The sequence below is a fragment of the Dendronephthya gigantea genome, unplaced genomic scaffold (assembly GCF_004324835.1).
Source record: "Dendronephthya gigantea isolate DGI-Jeju-01 unplaced genomic scaffold, DenGig_1.0 000098F, whole genome shotgun sequence".
In the NCBI taxonomy this organism is placed as follows: Eukaryota; Metazoa; Cnidaria; class Anthozoa; order Malacalcyonacea; family Nephtheidae; genus Dendronephthya; species Dendronephthya gigantea.
In genome coordinates, this window is record NW_021163108.1 from 275,120 (window position 1) to 299,347 (window position 24,228).

The window sequence follows — 24,228 nt, forward strand, 5'->3', positions numbered from 1 at the left end:
AGCACTGCGCTCTGCCGACTGAGCTAACCGGCCTCTTTTTAAAGCCTTTGGAGTATAAAGGTTTTAAACGCTGGGAAACTCAATTTCTATTAAACCTTTCCACTCTTTCTCATCTAATGAAGTCGACCCCGCCAGGATTCGAACCTGGAATCTTCTGATCCGTAGTCAGACGCCTTATCCATTTGGCCACAGGGCCGCTACCATTTAAAAGTATACTTTTCCTTCTTGTTTGGTTTTATATTTGTTACCGCCAAAATTCTAGGAATCCACAAAAAGATCTGGTAATAGTAGGTTGGCCGGTGTGAGGATCGAACTCACGACCTTAGCGTTATTAGCACCACGCTCTGCCGACTGAGCTAACCGGCCTTGTTTTAAAGCTTTGGAGTATAAAGGTTTTAACGCTTGCAAAGTCAATTTCTTTAAAATTTTCGATCAGTTGACTTAACGATTCCGCTCCAAAATTTGATAAACCTCGACCCCACCAGGACTCGAACCTGGAATTTTCTCATCCGAAGTGAGACGCCTTATCCATTAGGCCATGAGGCCTACAAGAATCCTCCAACTAATCTTGCAAATAATCATTATTCCATATATATGTTGGAAACTCTAAATACCAACGATTGAGTATCAAACACGCCTCCTGTCATTGGAACAAGTATCGTTTTTACGTTTCATTGAAGGATGTGGTCGGTAAAACTGTAAATCAAAATCGACCCCGCCAGGACTCGAACCTGGAATCTTCTGATCGTTGCCAGACACCTTATCTCTTGGCCACAGGGCGGCTACGTTTTAAAAGTATACTTTTTCATTCTTGTTTGGTTTTCTAATCGTTACCACCAAAATTCAAGCAATCCACAATAAAGACCTGGTAATAGCAGGTTGGCCGGTGTGAGACTTATGACCTTAGCGTTATTAAGCTCTGCGCTCTGCCGACTGAGCTAACCGGCCTCTTTTTAAAGCCTTGGAGTATAAAGGTTTTAAACGCTGGGAAACTCAATTTCTATTAAACCTTTCCACTCTTTCTCATCTAATGAAGTCGACCCCGCCAGGATTCGAACCTGGAATCTTCTGATCCGTAGTCAGACGCCTTATCCATTTGGCCACAGGGCCGCTACCATTTAAAAGTATACTTTTTCCTTCTTGTTTGGTTTTATATTGTTACCGCCAAAATTCTAGGAATCCACAATAAAGATCTGGTAATAGTAGGTTGGCCGGTGTGAGGATCGAACTCACGACCTTAGCGTTATTAGCACCACGCTCTGCCGACTGAGCTAACCGGCCTTGTTTTAAAGCTTTGGAGTATAAAGGTTTTAACGCTTGCAAAGTCAACTTTTAAAATTTTCGATCAGTTGACTTAACGATTCCGCTCCAAAATTTGATAAACCTCGACCCCACCAGGACTCGAACCTGGAATTTTCTCATCCGAAGTGAGACGCCTTATCCATTAGGCCATGAGGCCTACAAGAATCCTCCAACTAATCTTGCAAATAATCATTATTCCATATATATGTTGGAAACTCTAAATACCAACGATTGAGTATCAAACACGCCTCCTGTCATTGAGAACAAGTATCGTTTTTACGTTTCATTGAAGGATGTGGTCGGTAAAACTGTAAATCAAAATCGACCCCGCCAGGACTCGAACCTGGAATCTTCTGATCCGTTGTCAGACACCTTATCTCTTTGGCCACAGGGCGGCTACGTTTTAAAAATACTTTTTCATTCTTGTTTGGTTTTCTAATCGTTACCACCAAAATTCAAGCAATCCACAATAAAGACCTGGTAATAGCAGGTTGGCCGGTGTGAGACTTATGACCTTAGCGTTATTAAGCACTGCGCTCTGCCGACTGAGCTAACCGGCCTCTTTTTAAAGCCTTGAGTATAAAGGTTTTAAACGCTGGGAAACTCAATTTCTATTAAACCTTTCCACTCTTTCTCATCTAATGAAGTCGACCCCGCCAGGATTCGAACCTGGAATCTTCTGATCCGTAGTCAGACGCCTTATCCATTTGGCCACAGGGCCGCTACCATTTAAAAGTATACTTTTTCCTTCTTGTTTGGTTTTATATTTGTTACCGCCAAAATTCTAGGAATCCACAATAAAGATCTGGTAATAGTAGGTTGGCCGGTGTGAGGATCGAACTCACGACCTTAGCGTTATTAGCACCACGCTCTGCCGACTGAGCTAACCGGCCTTGTTTTAAAGCTTTGGAGTATAAAGGTTTTAACGCTTGCAAAGTCAATTTCTAAAATTTTCGATCAGTTGACTTAACGATTCCGCTCCAAAATTTGATAAACCTCGACCCCACCAGGACTCGAACCTGGAATTTTCTCATCCGAAGTGAGACGCCTTATCCATTAGGCCATGAGGCCTACAAGAATCCTCCAACTAATCTTGCAAATAATCATTATTCCATATATATGTTGGAAACTCTAAATACCAACGATTGAGTATCAAACACGCCTCCTGTCATTGAGAACAAGTATCGTTTTTACGTTTCATTGAAGGATGTGGTCGGTAAAACTGTAAATCAAAATCGACCCCGCCAGGACTCGAACCTGGAATCTTCTCCGTTGTCCACACCTTATCTCTTTGGCCACAGGGCGGCTACGTTTTAAAAATATACTTTTTCATTCTTGTTTGGTTTTCTAATCGTTACCACCAAAATTCAAGCAATCCACAATAAAGACCTGGTAATAGCAGGTTGGCCGGTGTGAGACTTATGACCTTAGCGTTATTAAGCACTGCGCTCTGCCGACTGAGCTAACCGGCCTATTTTTAAAGCCTTGGAGTATAAAGGTTTTAAACGCTGGGAAACTCAATTTCTATTAAACCTTTCCACTCTTTCTCATCTAATGAAGTCGACCCCGCCAGGATTCGAACCTGGAATCTTCTGATCCGTAGTCAGACGCCTTATCCATTTGGCCACAGGGCTGCTACCATTTAAAAGTATACTTTTTCCTTCTTGTTTGGTTTTATATTGTTACCGCCAAAATTCTAGGAATCCACAATAAAGATCTGGTAATAGTAGGTTGGCCGGTGTGAGGATCGAACTCACGACCTTAGCGTTATTAGCACCACGCTCTGCCGACTGAGCTAACCGGCCTTGTTTTAAAGCTTTGAGTATAAAGGTTTTAACGCTTGCAAAGTCAATTTCTTTAAAATTTTCGATCAGTTGACTTAACGATTCCGCTCCAAAATTTGATAAACCTCGACCCCACCAGGACTCGAACCTGGAATTTTCTCATCCGAAGTGAGACGCCTTATCCATTAGGCCATGAGGCCTACAAGAATCCTCCAACTAATCTTGCAAATAATCATTATTCCATAATATGTTGGAAACTCTAAATACCAACGATTGAGTATCAAACACGCCTCCTGTCATTGGAACAAGTATCGTTTTTACGTTTCATTGAAGGATGTGGTCGGTAAAACTGTAAATCAAAATCGACCCCGCCAGGACTCGAACCTGGAATCTTCTGATCCGTTGTCCAGACACCTTATCTCTTTGGCCACAGGGCGGCTACGTTTTAAAAGTATACTTTTTCATTCTTGTTTGGTTTTCTAATCGTTACCACCAAAATTCAAGCAATCCACAATAAAGACCTGGTAATAGCAGGTTGGCCGGTGTGAGACTTATGACCTTAGCGTTATTAAGCACTGCGCTCTGCCGACTGAGCTAACCGGCCTCTTTTTAAAGCCTTTGGAGTATAAAGGTTTTAAACGCTGGAAACTCAATTTCTATTAAACCTTTCCACTCTTTCTCATCTAATGAAGTCGACCCCGCCAGGATTCGAACCTGGAATCTTCTGATCCGTAGTCAGACGCCTTATCCATTTGGCCACAGGGCCGCTACCATTTAAAAGTATACTTTTTCCTTCTTGTTTGGTTTTATATTTGTTACCGCCAAAATTCTAGGAATCCACAATAAAGATCTGGTAATAGTAGGTTGGCCGGTGTGAGGATCGAACTCACGACCTTAGCGTTATTAGCACCACGCTCTGCCGACTGAGCTAACCGGCCTTGTTTTAAAGCTTTGGAGTATAAAGGTTTTAACGCTTGCAAAGTCAATTTCTTTAAAATTTTCGATCAGTTGACTTAACGATTCCGCTCCAAAATTTGATAAACCTCGACCCCACCAGGACTCGAACCTGGAATTTTCTCATCCGAAGTGAGACGCCTTATCCATTAGGCCATGAGGCCTACAAGAATCCTCCAACTAATCTTGCAAATAATCATTATTCCATATATATGTTGGAAACTCTAACCAACGATTGAGTATCAAACACGCCTCCTGTCATTGAGAACAAGTATCGTTTTTACGTTTCATTGAAGGATGTGGTCGGTAAAACTGTAAATCAAAATCGACCCCGCCAGGACTCGAACCTGGAATCTTCTGATCCGTTGTCAGACACCTTATCTCTTTGGCCACAGGGGGCTACGTTTTAAAAGTATACTTTTTCATTCTTGTTTGGTTTTCTAATCGTTACCACCAAAAATTCAAGCAATCCACAATAAAGACCTGGTAATAGCAGGTTGGCCGGTGTGAGACTTATGACCTTAGCGTTATTAAGCACTGCGCTCTGCCGACTGAGCTAACCGGCCTCTTTTTTAAAGCCTTGGAGTATAAAGGTTTTAAACGCTGGGAAACTCAATTTCTATTAAACCTTTCCACTCTTTCTCATCTAATGAAGTCGACCCCGCCAGGATTCGAACCTGGAATCTTCTGATCCGTAGTCAGACGCCTTATGGCCACAGGGCCGCTACCATTTAAAAGTATACTTTTTCCTTCTTGTTTGGTTTTATATTTGTTACCGCCAAAATTCTAGGAATCCACAATAAAGATCTGGTAATAGTAGGTTGGCCGGTGTGAGGATCGAACTCACGACCTTAGCGTTATTAGCACCACGCTCTGCCGACTGAGCTAACCGGCCTTGTTTTAAAGCTTTAGAGTATAAAGGTTTTAACGCTTGCAAAGTCAATTTCTTTTTTTCGATCAGTTGACTTAACGATTCCGCTCCAAAATTTGATAAACCTCGACCCCACCAGGACTCGAACCTGGAATTTTCTCATCCGAAGTGAGACGCCTTATCCATTAGGCCATGAGGCCTACAAGAATCCTCCAACTAATCTTGCAAATAATCATTATTCCATATATGTTGGAAAAACCAACGATTGAGTATCAAACACGCCTCCTGTCATTGGAACAAGTATCGTTTTTACGTTTCATTGAAGGATGTGGTCGGTAAAACTGTAAATCAAAATCGACCCCGCCAGGACTCGAACCTGGAATCTTCTGATCCGTTGTCAGACACCTTATCTCTTTGGCCACAGGGCGGCTACGTTTTAAAAGTATACTTTTTCATTCTTGTTTCGTTTTCTAATCGTTACCACCAAAATTCAAGCAATCCAGAATAAAGACCTGGTAATAGCAGGTTGGCCGATGTGAGACTTATGACCTTAGCGTTATTAAGAACTGCGCGCTGCCGACTGAGCTAACCGGCCTCTTTTTGAAGCTTTGGAGTATAAAGGTTTTAACGCTTGCAAAATCAATTTCTATTAAAATTTCGATCAGTTGACTTAACGATTCCGCCCAAAATTGATAAACCTCGACCCCAGCAGGACTCGAACCTGGAATTTTTTCATCCGAAGTGAGACGCCTTATCCATTAGGCCATGAGGCCTACTAGAATCCTCCAACTAATCTTGCAAATAATCATTATTCCATAGATATGTTGGAAACTCTAAATACCAACGATTGAGTATCAAACACGCCTCCTGTCATTGAGAACAAGTATCGTTTTTACGTTTCATTGAAGGATGTGGTCGGTAAAACTGTAAATCAAAATCGACCCCGCCAGGACTCGAACCTGGAATCTTCTGATCCGTTGTCAGACACCTTATCTCTTTGGCCACAGGGGGCTACGTTTTAAAAATAACTTTTTCATTCTTGTTTGGTTTTCTTAATCGTTACCACCAAAATTCAAGCAATCCACAATAAAGACCTGGTAATAGCAGGTTGGCCAGTGTGAGACTTATGACCTTAGCGTTATTAAGCACTGCGCTCTGCCGACTGAGCTAACCGGCCTATTTTTAAAGCCTTGGAGTATAAAGGTTTTAAACGCTGGGAAACTCAATTTCTATTAAACCTTTCCACTCTTTCTCATCTAATGAAGTCGACCCCGCCAGGATTCGAACCTGGAATCTTCTGATCCGTAGTCAGACGCCTTATCCATTTGGCCACAGGGCTGCTACCATTTAAAAGTATACTTTTCCTTCTTGTTTGGTTTTATATTTGTTACCGCCAAAATTCTAGGAATCCACAATAAAGATCTGGTAATAGTAGGTTGGCCGGTGTGAGGATCGAACTCACGACCTTAGCATTATTAGCACCACGCTCTGCCGACTGAGCTAACCGGCCTTGTTTTAAAGCTTTGGAGTATAAAGGTTTTAACGCTTGCAAAGTCAATTTCTATTAAAATTTTCGATCAGTTGACTTAACGATTCCGCTCCAAAATTTGATAAACCTCGACCCCACCAGGACTCGAACCTGGAATTTTCTCATCCGAAGTGAGACGCCTTATCCATTAGGCCATGAGGCCTACAAGAATCTCCAACTAATCTTGCAAATAATCATTATTCCATATATGTTGGAAACTCTAAAACCAACGATGAGTATCAAACACGCCTCCTGTCATTGAGAACAAGTATGGTTTTAAGTTTCATTGAAGGATGTGATCGGTAAAACTGTAAATCAAAATCGACCCCGCCAGGACTCGAACCTGGAATCTTCTGATCCGTTGTCAGACACCTTATCTCTTTGGCCACAGGGCGGCTACGTTTTAAAAGTATACTTTTTCATTCTTGTTTGGTTTCTAATCGTTACCACCAAAATTCAAGCAATCCACAATAAAGACCTGCTAATAGCAGGTTGGCCGGTGTGAGACTTATGACCTTAGCGTTATTAAGCACTGCGCTCTGCCGACTGAGCTAACCGGCCTCTTTTTAAAGCCTTGTTTTAAACGCTGGGAAACTCAATTTCTATTAAACCTTTCCACTCTTTCTCATCTAATGAAGTCGACCCCGCCAGGATTCGAACCTGGAATCTTCTGATCCGTAGTCAGACGCCTTATCCATTTGGCCACAGGGCCGCTACCATTTAAAAGTATACTTTTTCCTTCTTGTTTGGTTTTATATGTGTTACCGCCAAAATTCTAGGAATCCACAATAAGGATCTGGTAATAGTAGGTTGGCCGGTGTGAGGATCGAACTCACGACCTTAGCGTTATTAGCACCACGCTCTGCCGACTGAGCTAACCGGCCTTGTTTTAAAGCTTTGGAGTATAAAGGTTTTAACGCTTGCAAAGTCAATTTCTTTTAAAATTTTCGATCAGTTGACTTAACGATTCCGCTCCAAAATTTGATAAACCTCGACCCCACCAGGACTCGAACCTGGAATTTTCTCATCCGAAGTGAGACGCCTTATCCATTAGGCCATGAGGCCTACAAGAATCCTCCAACTAATCTTGCAAATAATCATTATTCCATATATATGTTGGAAACTCTAAATACCAACGATTGAGTATCAAACACGGCTTCTGTCATTGAGAACAAGTATTGTTTTTATGTTTCATTGAAGGATGTGGTCGGTAAAACTGTAAATCAAAATCGACCCCGCCAGGACTCGAACCTGGAATCTTCTGATCCGTTGTCAGACACCTTATCTCTTTGGCCACAGGGCGGCTACGTTTTAAAAGTATACTTTTTCATTCTTGTTTGGTTTTCTAATCGTTACCACCAAAATTCAAGCAATCCAGAATAAAGACCTGGTAATAGCAGGTTGGCCGGTGTGAGACTTATGACCTTAGCGTTATTAAGCACTGCGCGCTGCCGACTGAGCTAACCGGCCTCTTTTTGAAGCTTTGGAGTATAAAGGTTTTAAACGCTGGGAAACTCAATTTCTATTAAACCTTTTCACTCTTTCTCATCTAATGAAGTCGACCCCGCCAGGATTCGAACCTGGAATCTTCTGATCCGTAGTCAGACGCCTTATCCATTTGGCCACAGGGCTGCTACCATTTAAAAGTATACTTTTTCCTTCTTGTTTGGTTTTATATTTGTTACGGCCAAAATTCTAGGAATCCACAATAAAGATCTGGTAATAGTAGGTTGGCCGGTGTGAGGATCGAACTCACGACCTTAGCGTTATTAGCACCACGCTCTGCCGACTGAGCTAACCGGCCTTGTTTTAAAGCTTTGGAGTATAAAGGTTTTAACGCTTGCAAAATCAATTTCTATTAAAATTTTCGATCAGTTGACTTAACGATTCCGCTCCAAAATTTGATAAACCTCGACCCCACCAGGACTCGAACCTGGAATTTTCTCATCCGAAGTGAGACGCCTTATCCATTAGGCCATGAGGCCTACAAGAATCCTCCAACTAATCTTGCAAATAATCATTATTCCATATATATGTTGGAAACTCTAAATGACCAACGATTGAGTATCAAACACGCCTCCTGTCATTGAGAACAAGTATCGTTTTTACGTTTCATTGAAGGATGTGGTCGGTAAAACTGTAAATCAAAATCGACCCCGCCAGGACTCGAACCTGGAATCTTCTGATCCGTTGCCAGACACCTTATCTCTTTGGCCACAGGGCGGCTACGTTTTAAAAATATACTTTTTCATTCTTGTTTGGTTTTCTAATCGTTACCACCAAAATTCAACCAATCCACAATAAAGACCTGGTAATAGCAGGTTGGCCGGTGAGACTTATGACCTTAGCGTTATTAAGCACTGCGCTCTGCCGACTGAGCTAACCGGCCTCTTTTTAAAGCTTTGGAGTATAAAGGTTTTAAGCGATGGGAAACTCAATTTCTATTAAACCTTTCCACTCTTTCTCATCTAATGAAGTCGACCCCGCCAGGATTCGAACCTGGAATCTTCTGATCCGTAGTCAGACGCCTTATCCATTTGGCCACAGGGCCGCTACCATTTAAAAGTATACTTTTTCCTTCTTTTTTGGTTTTATATTTGTTACCGCCAAAATTCTAGGAATCCACAATAAAGATCTGGTAATAGTAGGTTGGCCGGTGTGAGGATCGAACTCACGACCTTAGCGTTATTAGCACCACGCTCTGCCGACTGAGCTAACCGGCCTTGTTTTAAAGCTTTGGAGTATAAAGGTTTTAACGCTTGCAATGTCAATTTCTTTTAAAATTTTCGATCAGTTGACTTAACGATTCCGCTCCAAAATTTGATAAACCTCGACCCCACCAGGACTCGAACCTGGAATTTTCTCATCCGAAGTGAGACGCCTTATCCATTAGGCCATGAGGCCTACAAGAATCCTCTAACTAATCTTGCAAATAATCATTATTCCATATATATGTTGGAAACTCTAAATGAGCAACGATTAAGTATCACACACGCCTCCTATCATTAAGAACAAGTATCGTTTTTATGTTTCATTGAAGGATGTGGTTGGTAAAACTGTAAATCAAAATCGACCCCGCCAGGAACCTGGAATCTTCTGATCCGTTGTCAAACACCTTATCTCTTTGGCCACAGGGCGGCTACGTTTTAAAAGTATACTTTTTCATTCTTGTTTGGTTTTCCAATCGTTACCACCAAAATTCAAGCAATCCACAATAAAGACCTGCTAATAGCAGGTTGGCCGGTGTGAGACTGATGACCTTAGCGTTATTAAGCACTGCGCTCTTCCGACTGAGCTAACCGGCCTCTTTTTAAAGCCTTTGAGTATAAAGGTTTTAAACGCTTGGAAACTCAATTTCTATTAAACCTTTCCACTCTTTCTCATCTAATGAAGTCGACCCCGCCAGGATTCGAACCTGGAATCTTCTGATCCGTAGTCAGACGCCTTATCCATTTGGCCACAGGGCCGCTACATTTAAAAGTATACTTTTTCCTTCTTGTTTGGTTTTATATTGTTACCGCCAAAATTCTAGGAATCCACAATAAAGATCTGGTAATAGTAGGTTGGCCGGTGTGAGGATCGAACTCACGACCTTAGCGTTATTAGCACCACGCTCTGCCGACTGAGCTAACGGCCTTGTTTTAAAGCTTTGGAGTATAAAGGTTTTAACGCTTGCAAAGTCAATTTCTTTAAAATTTTCGATCAGTTGACTTAACGATTCCGCTCCAAAATTTGATAAACCTCGACCCCACCAGGGCTCGAACCTGGAATTTTCTCATCCGAAGTGAGACGCCTTATCCATTAGGCCATGAGGCCTACAAGAATCCTCCAACTAATCTTGCAAATAATCATTATTCCATATATAGTTGGAAACTCTAAATACCAACGATTGAGTATCAAACACGCCTCCTGTCATTGAGAACAAGTATCGTTTTTACGTTTCATTCAAGGATGTGGTCGGTAAAACTGTAAATCAAAATCGACCCCGCCAGGACTCGAACCTGGAATCTTCTGATCCGTTGTCAGACACCTTATCTCTTTGGCCACAGGGGGCTACGTTTTAAAAATATACTTTTTCATTCTGTTTGGTTTTCTAATCGTTACCACCAAAATTCAACAATCCACAATAAAGACCTGGTAATAGCAGGTTGGCCGGTGTGAGACTTATGACCTTAGCGTTATTAAGCACTGCGCTCTGCCGACTGAGCTAACCGGCCTATTTTTAAAGCCTTGGAGTATAAAGGTTTTAAACGCTGGGAAACTCAATTTCTATTAAACCTTTCCAACTCTTTCTCATCTAATGAAGTCGACCCCGCCAGGATTCGAACCTGGAATCTCTGATCCGTAGTCAGACGCCTTATCCATTTGGCCACAGGGCCGCTACCATTTAAAAGTATACTTTTCTTCTTGTGTTTGGTTTATATTTGTTACCGCCAAAATTCTAGGAATCCACAAAAAGATCTGGTAATAGTAGGTTGGCCGGTGTGAGGATCGAACTCACGACCTTAGCGTTATTAGCACCACGCTCTGCCGACTGAGCTAACCGGCCTTGTTTTAAAGCTTTAGAGTATAAAGGTTTTAACGCTTGCAAAGTCAATTTCTTTTAAAATTTTCGATCAGTTGACTTAACGATTCCGCTCCAAAATTTGATAAACCTCGACCCACCAGGACTCGAACCTGGAATTTCTCATCCGAAGTGAGACGCCTTATCCATTAGGCCATGAGGCCTACAAGAATCCTCCAACTAATCTTGCAAATAATCATTATTCCATATATATGTTGGAAACTCTAAATACCAACGATTGAGTATCAAACACGCCTCCTGTCATTGGGAACAAGTATCGTTTTTACGTTTCATTGAAGGATGTGGTCGGTAAAACTGTAAATCAAAATCGACCCCGCCAGGACTCGAACCTGGAATCTTCTGATCCGTTGTCAGACACCTTATCTCTTTGGCCACAGGGCGGCTACGTTTTAAAAGTATACTTTTTCATTCTTGTTTCGTTTTCTAATCGTTACCACCAAAATTCAAGCAATCCAGAATAAAGACCTGGTAATAGCAGGTTGGCCGATGTGAGACTTATGACCTTAGCGTTATTAAGAACTGCGCGCTGCCGACTGAGCTAACCGGCCTCTTTTTGAAGCTTTGGAGTATAAAGGTTTTAACGCTTGCAAAATCAATTTCTATTAAAATTTTCGATCAGTTGACTTAACGATTCCGCTCCAAAATTTGATAAACCTCGACCCCAGCAGGACTCGAACCTGGAATTTTTTCATCCGAAGTGAGACGCCTTATCCATTAGGCCATGAGGCCTACTAGAATCCTCAACTAACTGCAAATAATCATTATTCCATAGATATGTTGGAAACTCTAAATACCAACGATTGAGTATCAAACACGCCTCCTGTCATTGAGAACAAGTATCGTTTTTACGTTTCATTGAAGGATGTGGTCGGTAAAACTGTAAATCAAAATCGACCCCGCCAGGACTCGAACCTGGAATCTTCTGATCCGTTGTCAGACACCTTATCTCTTTGGCCACAGGGGGGCTACGTTTTAAAAATATACTTTTTCATTCTTGTTTGGTTTTCTAATCGTTACCACCAAAATTCAACCAATCCACAATAAAGACCTGGTAATAGCAGGTTGGCCAGTGTGAGACTTATGACCTTAGCGTTATTAAGCACTGCGCTCTGCCGACTGAGCTAACCGGCCTATTTTTAAAGCCTTGGAGTATAAAGGTTTAAACGCTGGGAAACTCAATTTCTATTAAACCTTTCCACTCTTCTCATCTAATGAAGTCGACCCCGCCAGGATTCGAACCTGGAATCTTCTGATCCGTAGTCAGACGCCTTATCCATTTGGCCACAGGGCTGCTACCATTTAAAAGTATACTTTTTCCTTCTTGTTTGGTTTTATATTTGTTACCGCCAAAATTCTAGGAATCCACAATAAAGATCTGGTAATAGTAGGTTGGCCGGTGTGAGGATCGAACTCACGACCTTAGCATTATTAGCACCACGCTCTGCCGACTGAGCTAACCGGCCTTGTTTTAAAGCTTGGAGTATAAAGGTTTAACGCTTGCAAAGTCAATTTCTATTAAAATTTTCGATCAGTTGACTTAACGATTCCGCTCCAAAATTTGATAAACCTCGACCCCACCAGGACTCGAACCTGGAATTTTCTCATCCGAAGTGAGACGCCTTATCCATTAGGCCATGAGGCCTACAAGAATCTTCCAACTAATCTTGCAAATAATCATTATTCCATATATATGTTGGAAACTCTAAATACCAACGATTGAGTATCAAACACGCCTCCTGTCATTGAGAACAAGTATGGTTTTAAGTTTCATTGAAGGATGTGATCGGTAAAACTGTAAATCAAAATCGACCCCGCCAGGACTCGAACCTGGAATCTTCTGATCCGTTGTCAGACACCTTATCTCTTTGGCCACAGGGCGGCTACGTTTTAAAGGTATACTTTTTCATTCTTGTTTGGTTTTCTAATCGTTACCACAAAAATTCAAGCAATCCAGAATAAAGACCTGGTAATAGCAGGTTGGCCGGTGTGAGACTTATGACCTTAGCGTTATTAAGCACTGCGCTCTGCCGACTGAGCTAACCGGCCTCTTCTTAAAGCCTTGTTTTAAACGCTGGGAAACTCAATTTCTATTAAACCTTTCCACTCTTTCTCATCTAATGAAGTCGACCCCGCCAGGATTCGAACCTGGAATCTTCTGATCCGTAGTCAGACGCCTTATCCATTTGGCCACAGGGCCGCTACATTTAAAAGTATACTTTTTCCTTCTTGTTTGGTTTTATATGTGTTACCGCCAAAATTCTAGGAATCCACAATAAGGATCTGGTAATAGTAGGTTGGCCGGTGTGAGGATCGAACTCACGACTTAGCGTTATTAGCACACGCTCTGCCGACTGAGCTAACCGGCCTTGTTTTAAAGCTTTGGAGTATAAAGGTTTTAACGCTTGCAAAGTCAATTTCTATTAAAATTTTCGATCAGTTGACTTAACGATTCCGCTCCAAAATTTGATAAACCTCGACCCCACCAGGACTCGAACCTGGAATTTTCTCATCCGAAGTGAGACGCCTTATCCATTAGGCCATGAGGCCTACAAGAATCCTCCAACTAATCTTGCAAATAATCATTATTCCATATATATGTTGGAAACTCTAAATACCAACGATTGAGTATCAAACACGGCTTGTCATTGAGAACAAGTATTGTTTATGTTTCATTGAAGGATGTGGTCGGTAAAACTGTAAATCAAAATCGACCCCGCCAGGACTCGAACCTGGAATCTCTGATCCGTTGTCAGACACCTTATCTCTTTGGCCACAGGGCGGCTACGTTTAAAAGTAACTTTTCATTCTTGTTTGTTTCTAATCGTTACCACCAAAATTCAAGCAATCCAGAATAAAGACCTGGTAATAGCAGGTTGGCTGATGTGAGACTTATTACCTTAGCGTTATTAAGCACTGCGCGCTGCCGACTGAGCTAACCGGCCTTATTTTGAAGCTTTGGAGTATAAAGGTTTTAAACGCTGGGAAACTCAATTTCTATTAAACCTTTTCACTCTTCTCATCTAATGAAGTCGACCCCGCAGGATCGAACCTGGAATCTTCTGATCCGTAGTAGACGCCTTATCCATTTGGCCACAGGGCTGCTACCATTTAAAAGTATACTTTTCCTTCTTGTTGGGTTTTATATTGTTACGCCAAAACAGGAATCCACAATAAAGATCTGGTAATAGTAGGTTGGCCGGTGTGAGGATCGAACTCACGACCTTAGCGTTATTAGCACCACGCTCTGCCGACTGAGCTAACCGGCCTTGTTTTAAAGCTTTGGAGTATAAAGGTTTTAACGCTTGCAAAATCAATTTCTATTAAAATTTTCGATCAGTTGACTTAACGATTCCGCTCCAAAATTGATAAACTCGACCCCACCAGGACTCGAACCTGGAATTTCTCATCCGAAGTGAGACGCCTTATCCATTAGGCCATGAGGCCTACAAGAATCCTCCAACTAATCTTGCAAATAACATATTCCATATCTAGTTGGAAACTCTAAATGACCAACGATTGAGTATCAACACGCCTCCTGTCATTGAGAACAAGTATCGTTTTACGTTTCATTGAAGGATGTGGTCGGAAAACTGTAATCAAAATCGACCCCGCCAGGACTCGAACCTGGAATCTTCTGATCCGTTGCAGACACCTTATCTCTTGGCCACAGGGCGGCTACGTTTAAAAATACTTTTTCATTCTTGTTTGGTTTTCTAACGTTACCACAAAATTCAGCAATCCACAATAAAGACCTGGTGCAGGTTGGCCGGTGTGAGACTTATGACCTTAGCGTTATTAAGCACTGCGCTCTGCCGACTGAGCTAACCGGCCTCTTTTTAAAGCTTGGAGTATAAAGGTTTTAAGCGATGGGAAACTCAAATTTCTATTAAACCTTTCCACTCTTCTCATCTAATGAAGTCGACCCGCCAGATTCGAACCTGGAATCTTCTGATCCTAGTCAGACGCCTTATCCATTTGGCCACAGGGCCGCTACCATTTAAAAGTATACTTTTTCCTTCGTTTTGGTTTATATTTTACCCGCCAAATTCTAGAATCCACAAAAAATCTGGTAAGAGTAGGTTGGCCGGTGTGAGGATCGAACTCACGACCTTAGCGTTATTAGCACCACGCTCTGCCGACTGAGCTAACCGGCCTTGTTTTAAAGCTTTGGAGTATAAAGGTTTTAACGCTTGCAAAGTCAATTTCTTAAAATTTTCGATCAGTTGACTTAACGATTCCGCTCCAAATTTGATAAACCTCGACCCCACCAGGACTCGAACCTGGAATTTTCTCATCCGAAGTGAGACGCCTTATCCATTAGGCCATGAGGCCTACAAGAATCCTCCAACTAATCTTGCAAATAATCATTATTCCATATATATGTTGGAAACTCTAAATGACCAACGATTGAGTATCACACACGCCTCCTGTCATTGAGAACAAGTATCGTTTTTATGTTTCATTGAAGGATGTGGTCGGTAAAACTGTAAATCAAAATCGACCCCGCCAGGACTCGAACCTGGAATCTTCTGATCCGTTGTCAGACACCTTATCTCTTTGGCCACAGGGCGGCTACGTTTTAAAAGTATACTTTTTCATTCTTGTTTGGTTTTCTAATCGTTACCACCAAAATTCAAGCAATCCACAATAAAGACCTGGTAATAGCAGGTTGGCCGGTGTGAGACTTATGACCTTAGCGTTATTAAGCACTGCGCTCTGCCGACTGAGCTAACCGGCCTCTTTTTAAAGCCTTTGAGTATAAAGGTTTTAAACGCTTTGGGAAACTCAATTTTTATTAAACCTTTCCACTCTTTTTCATCTAATGAAGTCGACCCCGCCAGGATTCGAACCTGTAATCTTGTGATCCGTAGTCAGACGCCTTATCCATTTGGCCACAGGGCCGCTACCATTTAAAAGTATACTTTTTCCTTCTTGTTTGGTTTTATATTTGTTACCGCCAAAATTCTAGGAATCCACAATAAAGATATGGTAATAGTAGGTTGGCCGGTGTGAGGATCGAACTCACGACCTTAGCGTTATTAGCACCACGCTCTGCCGACTGAGCTAACCGGCCTTGTTTTAAAGCTTTGGAGTATAAAGGTTTTAACGCTTGCAAAGTCAATTTCATTAAAATTTTCGATCAGTTGAGACTTAACGATTCCGCTCCAAAATTTGATAAACCTCGACCCCACCAGGACTCGAACCTGGAATTTTCTCATCCGAAGTGAGACGCCTTATCCATTAGGCCATGAGGCCTACAAGAAACCTCCAACTAATCTTGCAAATAATCATTATTCCATATATATGTTGGAAACTCTAAATACCAACGATTGAGTATCAAACACGCCTCCTGTCATTGAGAACAAGTATCGTTTTTATGTTTCATTGAAGGATGTGGTCGGTAAAACTGTAAATCAAAATCGACCCCGCCAGGACTCGAACCTGGAATCTTCTGATCCGTTGCAGACACCTTATCTCTTTGGCCACAGGGCGGCTACGTTTTAAAAGTATACTTTTTCATTCTTTTTGGTTTTCTAATCGTTACCACCAAAATTCAAGCAATCCACAATAAAGACCTGGTAATAGCAGGTTGGCCGGTGTGAGACTTATGACCTTAGCGTTATTAAGCACTGCGCTCTGCCGACTGAGCTAACCGGCCTCTTTTAAAGCCTTGGAGTATAAAGGTTTTAAACGCTGGGAAACTCAATTTCTATTAAACCTTTCCACTCTTTCTCATCTAATGAAGTCGACCCCGCCAGGATTCGAACCTGGAATCTTCTGATCCGTAGTCAGACGCCTTATCCATTTGGCCACAGGGCCGCTACCATTTAAAAGTATACTTTTTCCTTCTTGTTTGGTTTTATATTTGTTACCGCCAAAATTCTAGGAATCCACAATAAAGATCTGGTAATAGTAGGTTGGCCGGTGTGAGGATCGAACTCACGACCTTAGCGTTATTAGCACCACGCTCTGCCGACTGAGCTAACCGGCCTTGTTTTAAAGCTTTCGAGTATAAAGGTTTTAACGCTTGCAAAGTCAATTTCTTTTAAAATTTTCGATCAGTTGACTTAACGATTCCGCTCCAAAATTTGATAAACCTCGACCCCACCAGGACTCGAACCTGGAATTTTCTCATCCGAAGTGAGACGCCTTATCCATTAGGCCATGAGGCCTACAAGAATCCTCCAACTAATCTTGCAAATAATCATTATTCCATATATATGTTGGAAACTCTAAATACCAACGATTGAGTATCACACACGCCTCCTGTCATTGAAAAAGTATCGTTTTTATGTTTCATTGAAGGATGTGGTCGGTAAAACTGTAAATCAAAATCGACCCCGCCAGGATCGAACTGGAATCTTCTGATCCGTTGTCAAACACCTTATCTCTTTGGCCACAGGGCGGCTACGTTTTAAAAGTATACTTTTTCATTCTTGTTTGGTTTTGTAATCGTTACCACCAAAATTCAAGCAATCCACAATAAAGACCTGGTAATAGCAGGTTGGCCGGTGTGAGACTTATGACCTTAGCGTTATTAAGCACTGCGCTCTGCCGACTGAGCTAACCGGCCTCTTTTTAAAGCTTGGAGTATAAAGGTTTTAAACGCTGGAAACTCAATTTCTATTAAACCTTTCCACTCTTTCTCATCTAATGAAGTCGACCGCCGCCAGGATTCGAACCTGGAATCTTCTGATCCGTAGTCAGACGCCTTATCCATTTGGCCACAGGGCCGCTACCATTTAAAAGTATACTTTTTCCTTCTTGTTGGTTTTTATATTTGACCGCCAAAATTCTAGGAATCCACAATAAAGATCTGGTAATAGTAGGTTGGCCGGTGTGAGGATCGAACTCACGACCTTAGCGTTATTAGCACCACGCTCTGCCGACTGAGCTAACCGGCCTTGTTTTAAAGCTTTGGAGTATAAAGGTTTTAACGCTTGCAAAGTCAATTTCTATTAAAATTTTCGATCAGTTGACTTAACGATTCCGCTCCAAAATTTGATAAACCTCGACCCCACCAGGACTCGAACCTGGAATTTTCTCATCCGAAGTGAGACGCCTTATCCATTAGGCCATGAGGCCTACAAGAATCCTCCAACTAATCTTGCAAATAATTTATTCCATATATATGTTGGAAACTCTAAATACCAACGATTGAGTACACACGCCTCCTGTCATTGAGAACAAGTATCGTTTTTATGTTTCATTGAAGGATGTGGTCGGTAAAACTGTAAATCAAAATCGACCCCGCCAGGACTCGAACCTGGAATCTTCTGATCCGTTGCCAGACACCTTATCTCTTTGGCCACAGGGCGGCTACGTTTTAAAAGTATACTTTTTCATTCTTGTTTGGTTTTCTAATCGTTACCACCAAAATTCAAGCAATCCACAATAAAGACCTGGTAATAGCAGGTTGGCCGGTGTGAGACTTATGACCTTAGCGTTATTAAGCACTGCGCTCTGCCGACTGAGCTAACCGGCCTCTTTTTAAAGCTTGGAGTATAAAGGTTTTAAACGCTGGGAAACTCAATTTCTATTAAACCTTTCCACTCTTTCTCATCTAATGAAGTCGACCCCGCCAGGATTCGAACCTGGAATCTTCTGATCCGTAGTCAGACGCCTTATCCATTTGGCCACAGGGCCGCTACCATTTAAAAGTATACTTTTTCCTTCTTGTTTGGTTTTATATTTGTTACCGCCAAAATTCTAGGAATCCACAATAAAGATCTGGTAATAGTAGGTTGGCCGGTGTGAGGATCGAACTCACGACCTTAGCGTTATTAGCACCACGCTCTGCCGACTGAGCTAACCGGCCTTGTTTTAAAGCTTTGGAGTATAAAGGTTTTAACGCTTGCAAAGTCAATTTCTATTAAAATTTTCGATCAGTTGACTTAACGATTCCGCTCCAAAATTTGATAAACCTCGACCCCACCAGGACTCGAACCTGGAATTTTCTCATCCGAAGTGAGACGCCTTATCCATTAGGCCATGAGGCCTACAAGAATCCTCCAACTAATCTTGCAAATAATCATTATTCCATATATATGTTGGAAACTCTAAATGACCAACGATTGAGTATCACACACGCCTCCTGTCATTGAGAACAAGTATCGTTTTTATGTTTCATTGAAGGATGTGGTCGGTAAAACTGTAAATCAAAATCGACCCCGCCAGGATTCGAAGCTGGAATCTTCTGATCCGTTGTCAAACACCTTATCTCTTTGGCCACAGGGCGACTACGTTTTAAAAGTATACTTTTTCATTTTTGTTTGGTTTTCTAATCGTTACCACCAAAATTCACGCAATCCACAATAAAGACCTGGTAATAGCAGGTTGGCCGGTGTGAGACTTATGACCTTAGCGTTATTAAGCACTGCGCTCTGCCGACTGAGCTAACCGGCCTCTTTTTAAAGCCTTGGAGTATAAAGGTTTTAAACGCTGGGAAACTCAATTTCTATTAAACCTTTCCACTCTTTCTCATCTAATGAAGTCGACCCCGCAAGGATTCGAACCTGGAATCTTCTGATCCGTAGTCAGACACCTTATCCATTTGGCCACAGGGCCGCTACTATTTAAAAGTATACTTTTTCATGCTGTACGCTCTGCCGACTGAGCTAACCCGTCTTGTTTTAAAGCTTTGGAGTATAAAGGTTTTAACGCTGAGAAACTCAGTTTCAATAAAAATTCTGCACATTTTCTAATCTAATCAAGTTGATAAAAGGTCGGTTGACTTAACGGTTGCGGTCCAAAATTTGAGAAACCTCGACACAATTGGGTATCACACACGCCTCCTGTGATTGAGAACAAGTATTGTTTTTATGTTTCATTGAAGGATGCGGTCGGTAAAACTGTAAATCAGACCACGACCACGCAAGGTTTCGAACCTGGAATCTTCTGATCCGTAGTCAGATACTTTATCCATTTAGCCACAGGGCGGCTACCTTTTAAAAGTAAACTTTTTCATTATTTTTTGGTTTTCTAATCGTTACCACCAAAATTCTAATTGTTACCGCGTGTCATTTTTGGTGTGTTTAAAGCCGGTTTTCCACTAGCGATATTTTTCGCTAAATTGTATGATTTTGGCATTAACCATTATTAATTGACATGTATGGTTTAATGTATTTTAGTATGTTGGTTGGTACGATGATCTTAATGTCAATGGGATCGAGTCTTCACTTAAGGAATTGCTTGAAGCTGACTCCAGTTTTGGTTTGTACCAATTTTTGACTATCACGAAATTTAACAGTAGACTTGTATCATAAATCCTAAGCGAAAACTCAAGTGGGGATAACGTTTAACGCATTTTCATGGTATCAATCAAAAATACCTTAAAGGCCCGTTTATACCAAAGACGGATCAGTTATCTAGACCAACTTGGGCAAGCGAAAGATAGTTCGTTTTGTGTGTAATCACAGGCAAACAGACGGATTATCCGTCAACACGACAACACGACAATATGTCAATTCAGATGAATTTGAATGGGTTCGTCTCCACGCATCATCACTACGAAAAATTATTCATAAATTCTTGTGCACCCTTCTTACCACATGAATAATTTCCCAATTCATGCGCGCTCTCTAAACACGCGATTTTGTCTCGTCACTATAACCTGTTTTAAAAGTAGACTGGAATCATTATATTCTAGTTCAACCGACTCCCACACGGCAACCATGTAGAACAGTACTCTCACGTTACTTTATATATATATAAATTAGACTGTAAATATTTAGGAATCAAATGTACTGATGGTTTTTTTCCGTGTTTAAATAAAGCATATGTATGTATGTATGTATGTATGTATGTCATATTTGCCAACTACAACAGACATGAGATGACCGTACACTCGCGGAAAGTGTATAATTTAATATCATAACAAAAGGACACGTAAGCGAAAACCAGATCGATAACGCGACAAAAACCAACGAAAACGGACGAAATATAGCATATAGCGAAAATAACACTATATTCGAACCCGATGTAAATCCCGGGGGGAATGATAACGAGATCGAAATAGCCTCGACCAGCGACAGGCCGCGACAGCCGCGACGAAACGCGAAACCTTTGGAGAAATCAATCGAAAATACTAGCCAGATGGAACAATCAAAACTTGAAAATCCGATCCGATCCGCTGCTCGTTTTCCGGAGTGGAAATTAGCCTTAAGAGGGCAGTAATGTTCGACATAAAGATTTACAAGTTCGCCGAGATTTACAAAAGGCGCATCCTTGAAGAACCACAATCGGCTCTCAACACTCAACGCGAAGACTCGCTCTAGCAAAGCATAAGCTACCCGCTTAGCAGCGCTACGCCTAGAAGACGACGCAGCGATCGCCATCGCGAAGGCAAGAGCCATCGATGACGAACTCGATCTGGATGTTATCCATGAGCAAAACCTCATAGACCTGCCAGCAGAGAATCCCAAAAACCGCGTACAACAATTCATTGATAGCCAATACCCTCAACAACAAATTGGTGACACGGAACCGATCAATCACGATTCAGGGAGTACACAACAAATGCAGTCTAACCTCAACCCAACATCGTCACCTTTCACACCCAAAGACTGCCCAACCACAACTGGGTCCGATCAAAACGTCGTGAAATCTTACATAGAATTTATGGCACGAAGAGAAGTCCAAAGCAGAAGAGTCGAGAAATTTGACGACGATCCACAGAATTTCCACACGTGGAAAACATCCTTTAAAACTATGCTTAAGGACATAAGCATTACACCCTAAGAGGAGCTCTCGCTTTTATCCGAATATACCAGCAAAGAGTCCAAGAAGCTCGTCCAAAAACTACATAACGCCTACATACAAAAACCCGACCAAGGGTGTGTCAGAAGTTTGGACCAAACTAGGCCAATAAAAACTCCAGGAATTCGGCGACCTTTTACTCAGCCACAGTGTGCCAAAAAGCGATGAACCATTTTCCTAAGGCCCATCGTAGAGAAACTCCCCAGCGATGTCCAAAGCGGTGGCAAAGACACGCCTCGGATACAAAAGGGAAGAACACTCCGATTACCCACCGTTCTCCGAGTCCTCCAAATTCGCACAGGACGTTTCCCTGGAGAGGAACAACCCCAACCTCATGATCGAGCATTCTACAAACGAGCACCTCTCCCTTCCTCGCAACAAACCCAGGCAATCCTTTAAAACCGACGTGAAAAAGAACAACCAAGACCACGCGGCGTCAAACCCTACAACCCTGACGAATGTATTCTGCATGGGAAGCCTCACCCGCTCGCATCGTGTCGTGTCTTTCGAGCAAAGTCGATAGAGGAACAGAAAAGTCTCGTTAAAAACACCGCCTTTGTTTCCGTTGCCTCGCATCAGTCTCTTACATGGCGAAAAATTGCAAATTCACTGTAAAATGTTCTGAGTGTGACAGTGACAAACACTTAGCAGCATTGCATGTGGACCGCCCTCCTAAACCTCTCAACCCCCAAAGGGACGATGGCGAGGAGAAGAGAGAAGACGACCAAGAACCACACAATAACATAACCACCTCCTGCACCAAGATCTGTGCCGATAAACCTGGAGGAAGATCCTGCTCGAAAATATGCCTGGCAAATGTCTTTAGCATAAAAACACCCGGAAAGAAAGATCAAAACATACGTCGTAATCGACGATCAAAGCAATTGCTCCTTGGCCAAACCGGAACTGTTCAATCTTCTTGGAAAAAACGGGGCACGACATCCTTACACACTGAAGACATGTGCGGCGACCACGCTTACCGAAGGTCGGCATGCCAAGGACTTCTTTATTGAATCCACTGATGAGTCGAAACGTTACCCCCTCCCGACCATTATCGAATGTACTGCGATTCCGGACAATAAGAACGAAATTCCCACACCAGATATCGCCAGAGCCTACCCACACCTCCGCCTAATCGCCAAACACATCCCCGAGGTCGACGAAGACGCTAGTATACTTTTACTCATCGGAAGAGACGTTCCTCCGCTACACAAAGTGAGAGAGTCAAGAAATGGGAGAGAAAACGTACCTTGGGCACAACGATTGGATCTAGGCTGGGTCATTCTGGGAAATGCTTGTCTCGACGGCGTGCACCAACCCACGGGGTCCTCCACCTTTGCCACGAACGTGACACGAAAATCGATCTTCGAACCCTGCTCTAATAAATTCGAAGTTAACGCTGCATGCGATTCCGATCGGATCCACAGTACCGACAACCGAGAACGCTTCATACACGGCAGGTTCGAAGACGGCCTCGCTTCCGATGTATTCCAACGAAAGGATTTGGACAATCAGCCTGGGACTTCCGTAGAGGATCGAAACTTCATCGACGTAATGAATGCCAAAGTGAAGAAGAGCGAATCCGGTAATTGGACTGTCTATTGCCCTTCCGAAATCAAGTCGCACAGCTACCAGATAGTTACAACGAAGCGCTGAAATGACTCAAATCCACTACTTGAAAACTATGAAAACCCACTACTTCTCCTTCATGCAGAAGATCTTAGACAACAACTACGCTCTTAGACAACAACGAGTACCTGCAAACGAAGTGAACACATCACAGCCGAGGTGGTACTTGCCTCGCTTTGGCGTATACCATCAACAAAAGCCCGACAAAATACGCGTAGTGTTCGACTCGACGCATCGAGAAGTAGAAGGTATCTCGCTTAACAAGATCCTCCTTCTTGGCCCAAACCTCGCCAATAGTTTACTTGGAGTGCTGATGCGTTTTTACTTCCAATAAGACGAAAGTGGACCCAAAGCCAACCGAATCTGCGACTAGGGGATCTGGTTCTTTTAAAAGATAGAGAGATCACTAGGAACGAGTGGCCAATCGCAATGGTCACCAAAGTATTCCCAAGCGAAGATGGTAATGTCAGGAAGATCGAAATGACGACAGCAAGAGGGGGATCCAAGCGATGTTATAACCGACCTGTCACAAAGGTCGCCTAAAATGAACTAGATAAGGAACAGTAATATAACTAATATCTACGGACACGATTATAATATTAATGTTATTTCTGTTATGTTGTTGCAGTGGTAATAATTTACCAGGCGAGGAGTGTTCTGGCCGCCTGCCGGATTTTTCCCGCGCTCTAAGAGCAATCTGCCCCCTCATTGGTTGTCCTGCGGGATATGGGGGGGGGGGCGCTGAGGACTTGGGAGTTTTTTCTGGTTTGTTTTTCGACGAGAGAAGCACTAGTTTTTTACAAAGACTCTGTAGAAT

The 24,228-nt window shown here is 42.3% G+C and overlaps 1 protein-coding gene and 60 non-coding genes across 61 annotated transcripts in view; 1 reads left to right on the forward strand and 60 right to left on the reverse strand.

The window, feature by feature from the left end:
• LOC114534183 (tetratricopeptide repeat protein 38-like) overlaps positions 1 to 24,228 on the forward strand; it is a 59,857-nt gene that overhangs the window by 25,046 nt on the left and 10,583 nt on the right. Inside the window, exon 3 of the mRNA XM_028555736.1 lies at positions 20,156 to 20,237. Coding sequence (XP_028411537.1) covers positions 20,156 to 20,237 — 82 coding nt within the window. The remainder of the gene's footprint in view (positions 1 to 20,155; positions 20,238 to 24,228) is intronic.
• On the reverse strand, positions 124 to 196 carry Trnar-acg. The gene has a single exon. It is a non-coding gene; the product is annotated as a tRNA-Arg (tRNA).
• Trnai-aau lies at positions 294 to 366 on the reverse strand. The gene has a single exon. It is a non-coding gene; the product is annotated as a tRNA-Ile (tRNA).
• Trnar-ucg lies at positions 474 to 546 on the reverse strand. Its single transcript has one exon. It is a non-coding gene; the product is annotated as a tRNA-Arg (tRNA).
• Positions 1,038 to 1,110, reverse strand: Trnar-acg. The gene has a single exon. It is a non-coding gene; the product is annotated as a tRNA-Arg (tRNA).
• Positions 1,209 to 1,281, reverse strand: Trnai-aau. Its single transcript has one exon. It is a non-coding gene; the product is annotated as a tRNA-Ile (tRNA).
• On the reverse strand, positions 1,387 to 1,459 carry Trnar-ucg. The gene has a single exon. It is a non-coding gene; the product is annotated as a tRNA-Arg (tRNA).
• Positions 1,951 to 2,023, reverse strand: Trnar-acg. The gene has a single exon. It is a non-coding gene; the product is annotated as a tRNA-Arg (tRNA).
• Trnai-aau lies at positions 2,123 to 2,195 on the reverse strand. The gene has a single exon. It is a non-coding gene; the product is annotated as a tRNA-Ile (tRNA).
• On the reverse strand, positions 2,301 to 2,373 carry Trnar-ucg. The gene has a single exon. It is a non-coding gene; the product is annotated as a tRNA-Arg (tRNA).
• On the reverse strand, positions 2,864 to 2,936 carry Trnar-acg. Its single transcript has one exon. It is a non-coding gene; the product is annotated as a tRNA-Arg (tRNA).
• Positions 3,035 to 3,107, reverse strand: Trnai-aau. Its single transcript has one exon. It is a non-coding gene; the product is annotated as a tRNA-Ile (tRNA).
• On the reverse strand, positions 3,214 to 3,286 carry Trnar-ucg. Its single transcript has one exon. It is a non-coding gene; the product is annotated as a tRNA-Arg (tRNA).
• Trnar-acg lies at positions 3,780 to 3,852 on the reverse strand. The gene has a single exon. It is a non-coding gene; the product is annotated as a tRNA-Arg (tRNA).
• Trnai-aau lies at positions 3,952 to 4,024 on the reverse strand. The gene has a single exon. It is a non-coding gene; the product is annotated as a tRNA-Ile (tRNA).
• Positions 4,132 to 4,204, reverse strand: Trnar-ucg. Its single transcript has one exon. It is a non-coding gene; the product is annotated as a tRNA-Arg (tRNA).
• Trnai-aau lies at positions 4,863 to 4,935 on the reverse strand. The gene has a single exon. It is a non-coding gene; the product is annotated as a tRNA-Ile (tRNA).
• Trnar-ucg lies at positions 5,039 to 5,111 on the reverse strand. Its single transcript has one exon. It is a non-coding gene; the product is annotated as a tRNA-Arg (tRNA).
• Positions 5,612 to 5,684, reverse strand: Trnar-ucg. The gene has a single exon. It is a non-coding gene; the product is annotated as a tRNA-Arg (tRNA).
• Positions 6,178 to 6,250, reverse strand: Trnar-acg. The gene has a single exon. It is a non-coding gene; the product is annotated as a tRNA-Arg (tRNA).
• Trnai-aau lies at positions 6,349 to 6,421 on the reverse strand. Its single transcript has one exon. It is a non-coding gene; the product is annotated as a tRNA-Ile (tRNA).
• Positions 6,530 to 6,602, reverse strand: Trnar-ucg. Its single transcript has one exon. It is a non-coding gene; the product is annotated as a tRNA-Arg (tRNA).
• On the reverse strand, positions 7,079 to 7,151 carry Trnar-acg. The gene has a single exon. It is a non-coding gene; the product is annotated as a tRNA-Arg (tRNA).
• Positions 7,251 to 7,323, reverse strand: Trnai-aau. Its single transcript has one exon. It is a non-coding gene; the product is annotated as a tRNA-Ile (tRNA).
• Positions 7,432 to 7,504, reverse strand: Trnar-ucg. The gene has a single exon. It is a non-coding gene; the product is annotated as a tRNA-Arg (tRNA).
• Positions 7,999 to 8,071, reverse strand: Trnar-acg. The gene has a single exon. It is a non-coding gene; the product is annotated as a tRNA-Arg (tRNA).
• On the reverse strand, positions 8,171 to 8,243 carry Trnai-aau. The gene has a single exon. It is a non-coding gene; the product is annotated as a tRNA-Ile (tRNA).
• On the reverse strand, positions 8,352 to 8,424 carry Trnar-ucg. The gene has a single exon. It is a non-coding gene; the product is annotated as a tRNA-Arg (tRNA).
• Positions 8,918 to 8,990, reverse strand: Trnar-acg. Its single transcript has one exon. It is a non-coding gene; the product is annotated as a tRNA-Arg (tRNA).
• Positions 9,090 to 9,162, reverse strand: Trnai-aau. Its single transcript has one exon. It is a non-coding gene; the product is annotated as a tRNA-Ile (tRNA).
• Positions 9,271 to 9,343, reverse strand: Trnar-ucg. The gene has a single exon. It is a non-coding gene; the product is annotated as a tRNA-Arg (tRNA).
• On the reverse strand, positions 9,834 to 9,906 carry Trnar-acg. The gene has a single exon. It is a non-coding gene; the product is annotated as a tRNA-Arg (tRNA).
• Trnai-aau lies at positions 10,004 to 10,075 on the reverse strand. The gene has a single exon. It is a non-coding gene; the product is annotated as a tRNA-Ile (tRNA).
• Positions 10,183 to 10,255, reverse strand: Trnar-ucg. Its single transcript has one exon. It is a non-coding gene; the product is annotated as a tRNA-Arg (tRNA).
• Positions 10,747 to 10,818, reverse strand: Trnar-acg. The gene has a single exon. It is a non-coding gene; the product is annotated as a tRNA-Arg (tRNA).
• Trnai-aau lies at positions 10,916 to 10,988 on the reverse strand. Its single transcript has one exon. It is a non-coding gene; the product is annotated as a tRNA-Ile (tRNA).
• Positions 11,097 to 11,167, reverse strand: Trnar-ucg. Its single transcript has one exon. It is a non-coding gene; the product is annotated as a tRNA-Arg (tRNA).
• Trnar-ucg lies at positions 11,681 to 11,753 on the reverse strand. The gene has a single exon. It is a non-coding gene; the product is annotated as a tRNA-Arg (tRNA).
• Trnar-acg lies at positions 12,243 to 12,315 on the reverse strand. Its single transcript has one exon. It is a non-coding gene; the product is annotated as a tRNA-Arg (tRNA).
• On the reverse strand, positions 12,415 to 12,487 carry Trnai-aau. Its single transcript has one exon. It is a non-coding gene; the product is annotated as a tRNA-Ile (tRNA).
• Trnar-ucg lies at positions 12,594 to 12,666 on the reverse strand. The gene has a single exon. It is a non-coding gene; the product is annotated as a tRNA-Arg (tRNA).
• Positions 13,149 to 13,221, reverse strand: Trnar-acg. The gene has a single exon. It is a non-coding gene; the product is annotated as a tRNA-Arg (tRNA).
• Positions 13,320 to 13,390, reverse strand: Trnai-aau. Its single transcript has one exon. It is a non-coding gene; the product is annotated as a tRNA-Ile (tRNA).
• On the reverse strand, positions 13,499 to 13,571 carry Trnar-ucg. The gene has a single exon. It is a non-coding gene; the product is annotated as a tRNA-Arg (tRNA).
• Positions 14,218 to 14,290, reverse strand: Trnai-aau. The gene has a single exon. It is a non-coding gene; the product is annotated as a tRNA-Ile (tRNA).
• Trnar-ucg lies at positions 14,397 to 14,468 on the reverse strand. The gene has a single exon. It is a non-coding gene; the product is annotated as a tRNA-Arg (tRNA).
• On the reverse strand, positions 15,106 to 15,178 carry Trnai-aau. The gene has a single exon. It is a non-coding gene; the product is annotated as a tRNA-Ile (tRNA).
• Trnar-ucg lies at positions 15,284 to 15,356 on the reverse strand. Its single transcript has one exon. It is a non-coding gene; the product is annotated as a tRNA-Arg (tRNA).
• Trnar-acg lies at positions 15,854 to 15,926 on the reverse strand. The gene has a single exon. It is a non-coding gene; the product is annotated as a tRNA-Arg (tRNA).
• Positions 16,026 to 16,098, reverse strand: Trnai-aau. The gene has a single exon. It is a non-coding gene; the product is annotated as a tRNA-Ile (tRNA).
• Trnar-ucg lies at positions 16,208 to 16,280 on the reverse strand. The gene has a single exon. It is a non-coding gene; the product is annotated as a tRNA-Arg (tRNA).
• Trnar-acg lies at positions 16,772 to 16,844 on the reverse strand. Its single transcript has one exon. It is a non-coding gene; the product is annotated as a tRNA-Arg (tRNA).
• Trnai-aau lies at positions 16,944 to 17,016 on the reverse strand. Its single transcript has one exon. It is a non-coding gene; the product is annotated as a tRNA-Ile (tRNA).
• Positions 17,125 to 17,197, reverse strand: Trnar-ucg. The gene has a single exon. It is a non-coding gene; the product is annotated as a tRNA-Arg (tRNA).
• On the reverse strand, positions 17,686 to 17,759 carry Trnar-acg. The gene has a single exon. It is a non-coding gene; the product is annotated as a tRNA-Arg (tRNA).
• Trnai-aau lies at positions 17,857 to 17,929 on the reverse strand. Its single transcript has one exon. It is a non-coding gene; the product is annotated as a tRNA-Ile (tRNA).
• Positions 18,038 to 18,110, reverse strand: Trnar-ucg. The gene has a single exon. It is a non-coding gene; the product is annotated as a tRNA-Arg (tRNA).
• Positions 18,599 to 18,671, reverse strand: Trnar-acg. Its single transcript has one exon. It is a non-coding gene; the product is annotated as a tRNA-Arg (tRNA).
• On the reverse strand, positions 18,771 to 18,843 carry Trnai-aau. Its single transcript has one exon. It is a non-coding gene; the product is annotated as a tRNA-Ile (tRNA).
• Trnar-ucg lies at positions 18,952 to 19,024 on the reverse strand. The gene has a single exon. It is a non-coding gene; the product is annotated as a tRNA-Arg (tRNA).
• Positions 19,520 to 19,592, reverse strand: Trnar-acg. Its single transcript has one exon. It is a non-coding gene; the product is annotated as a tRNA-Arg (tRNA).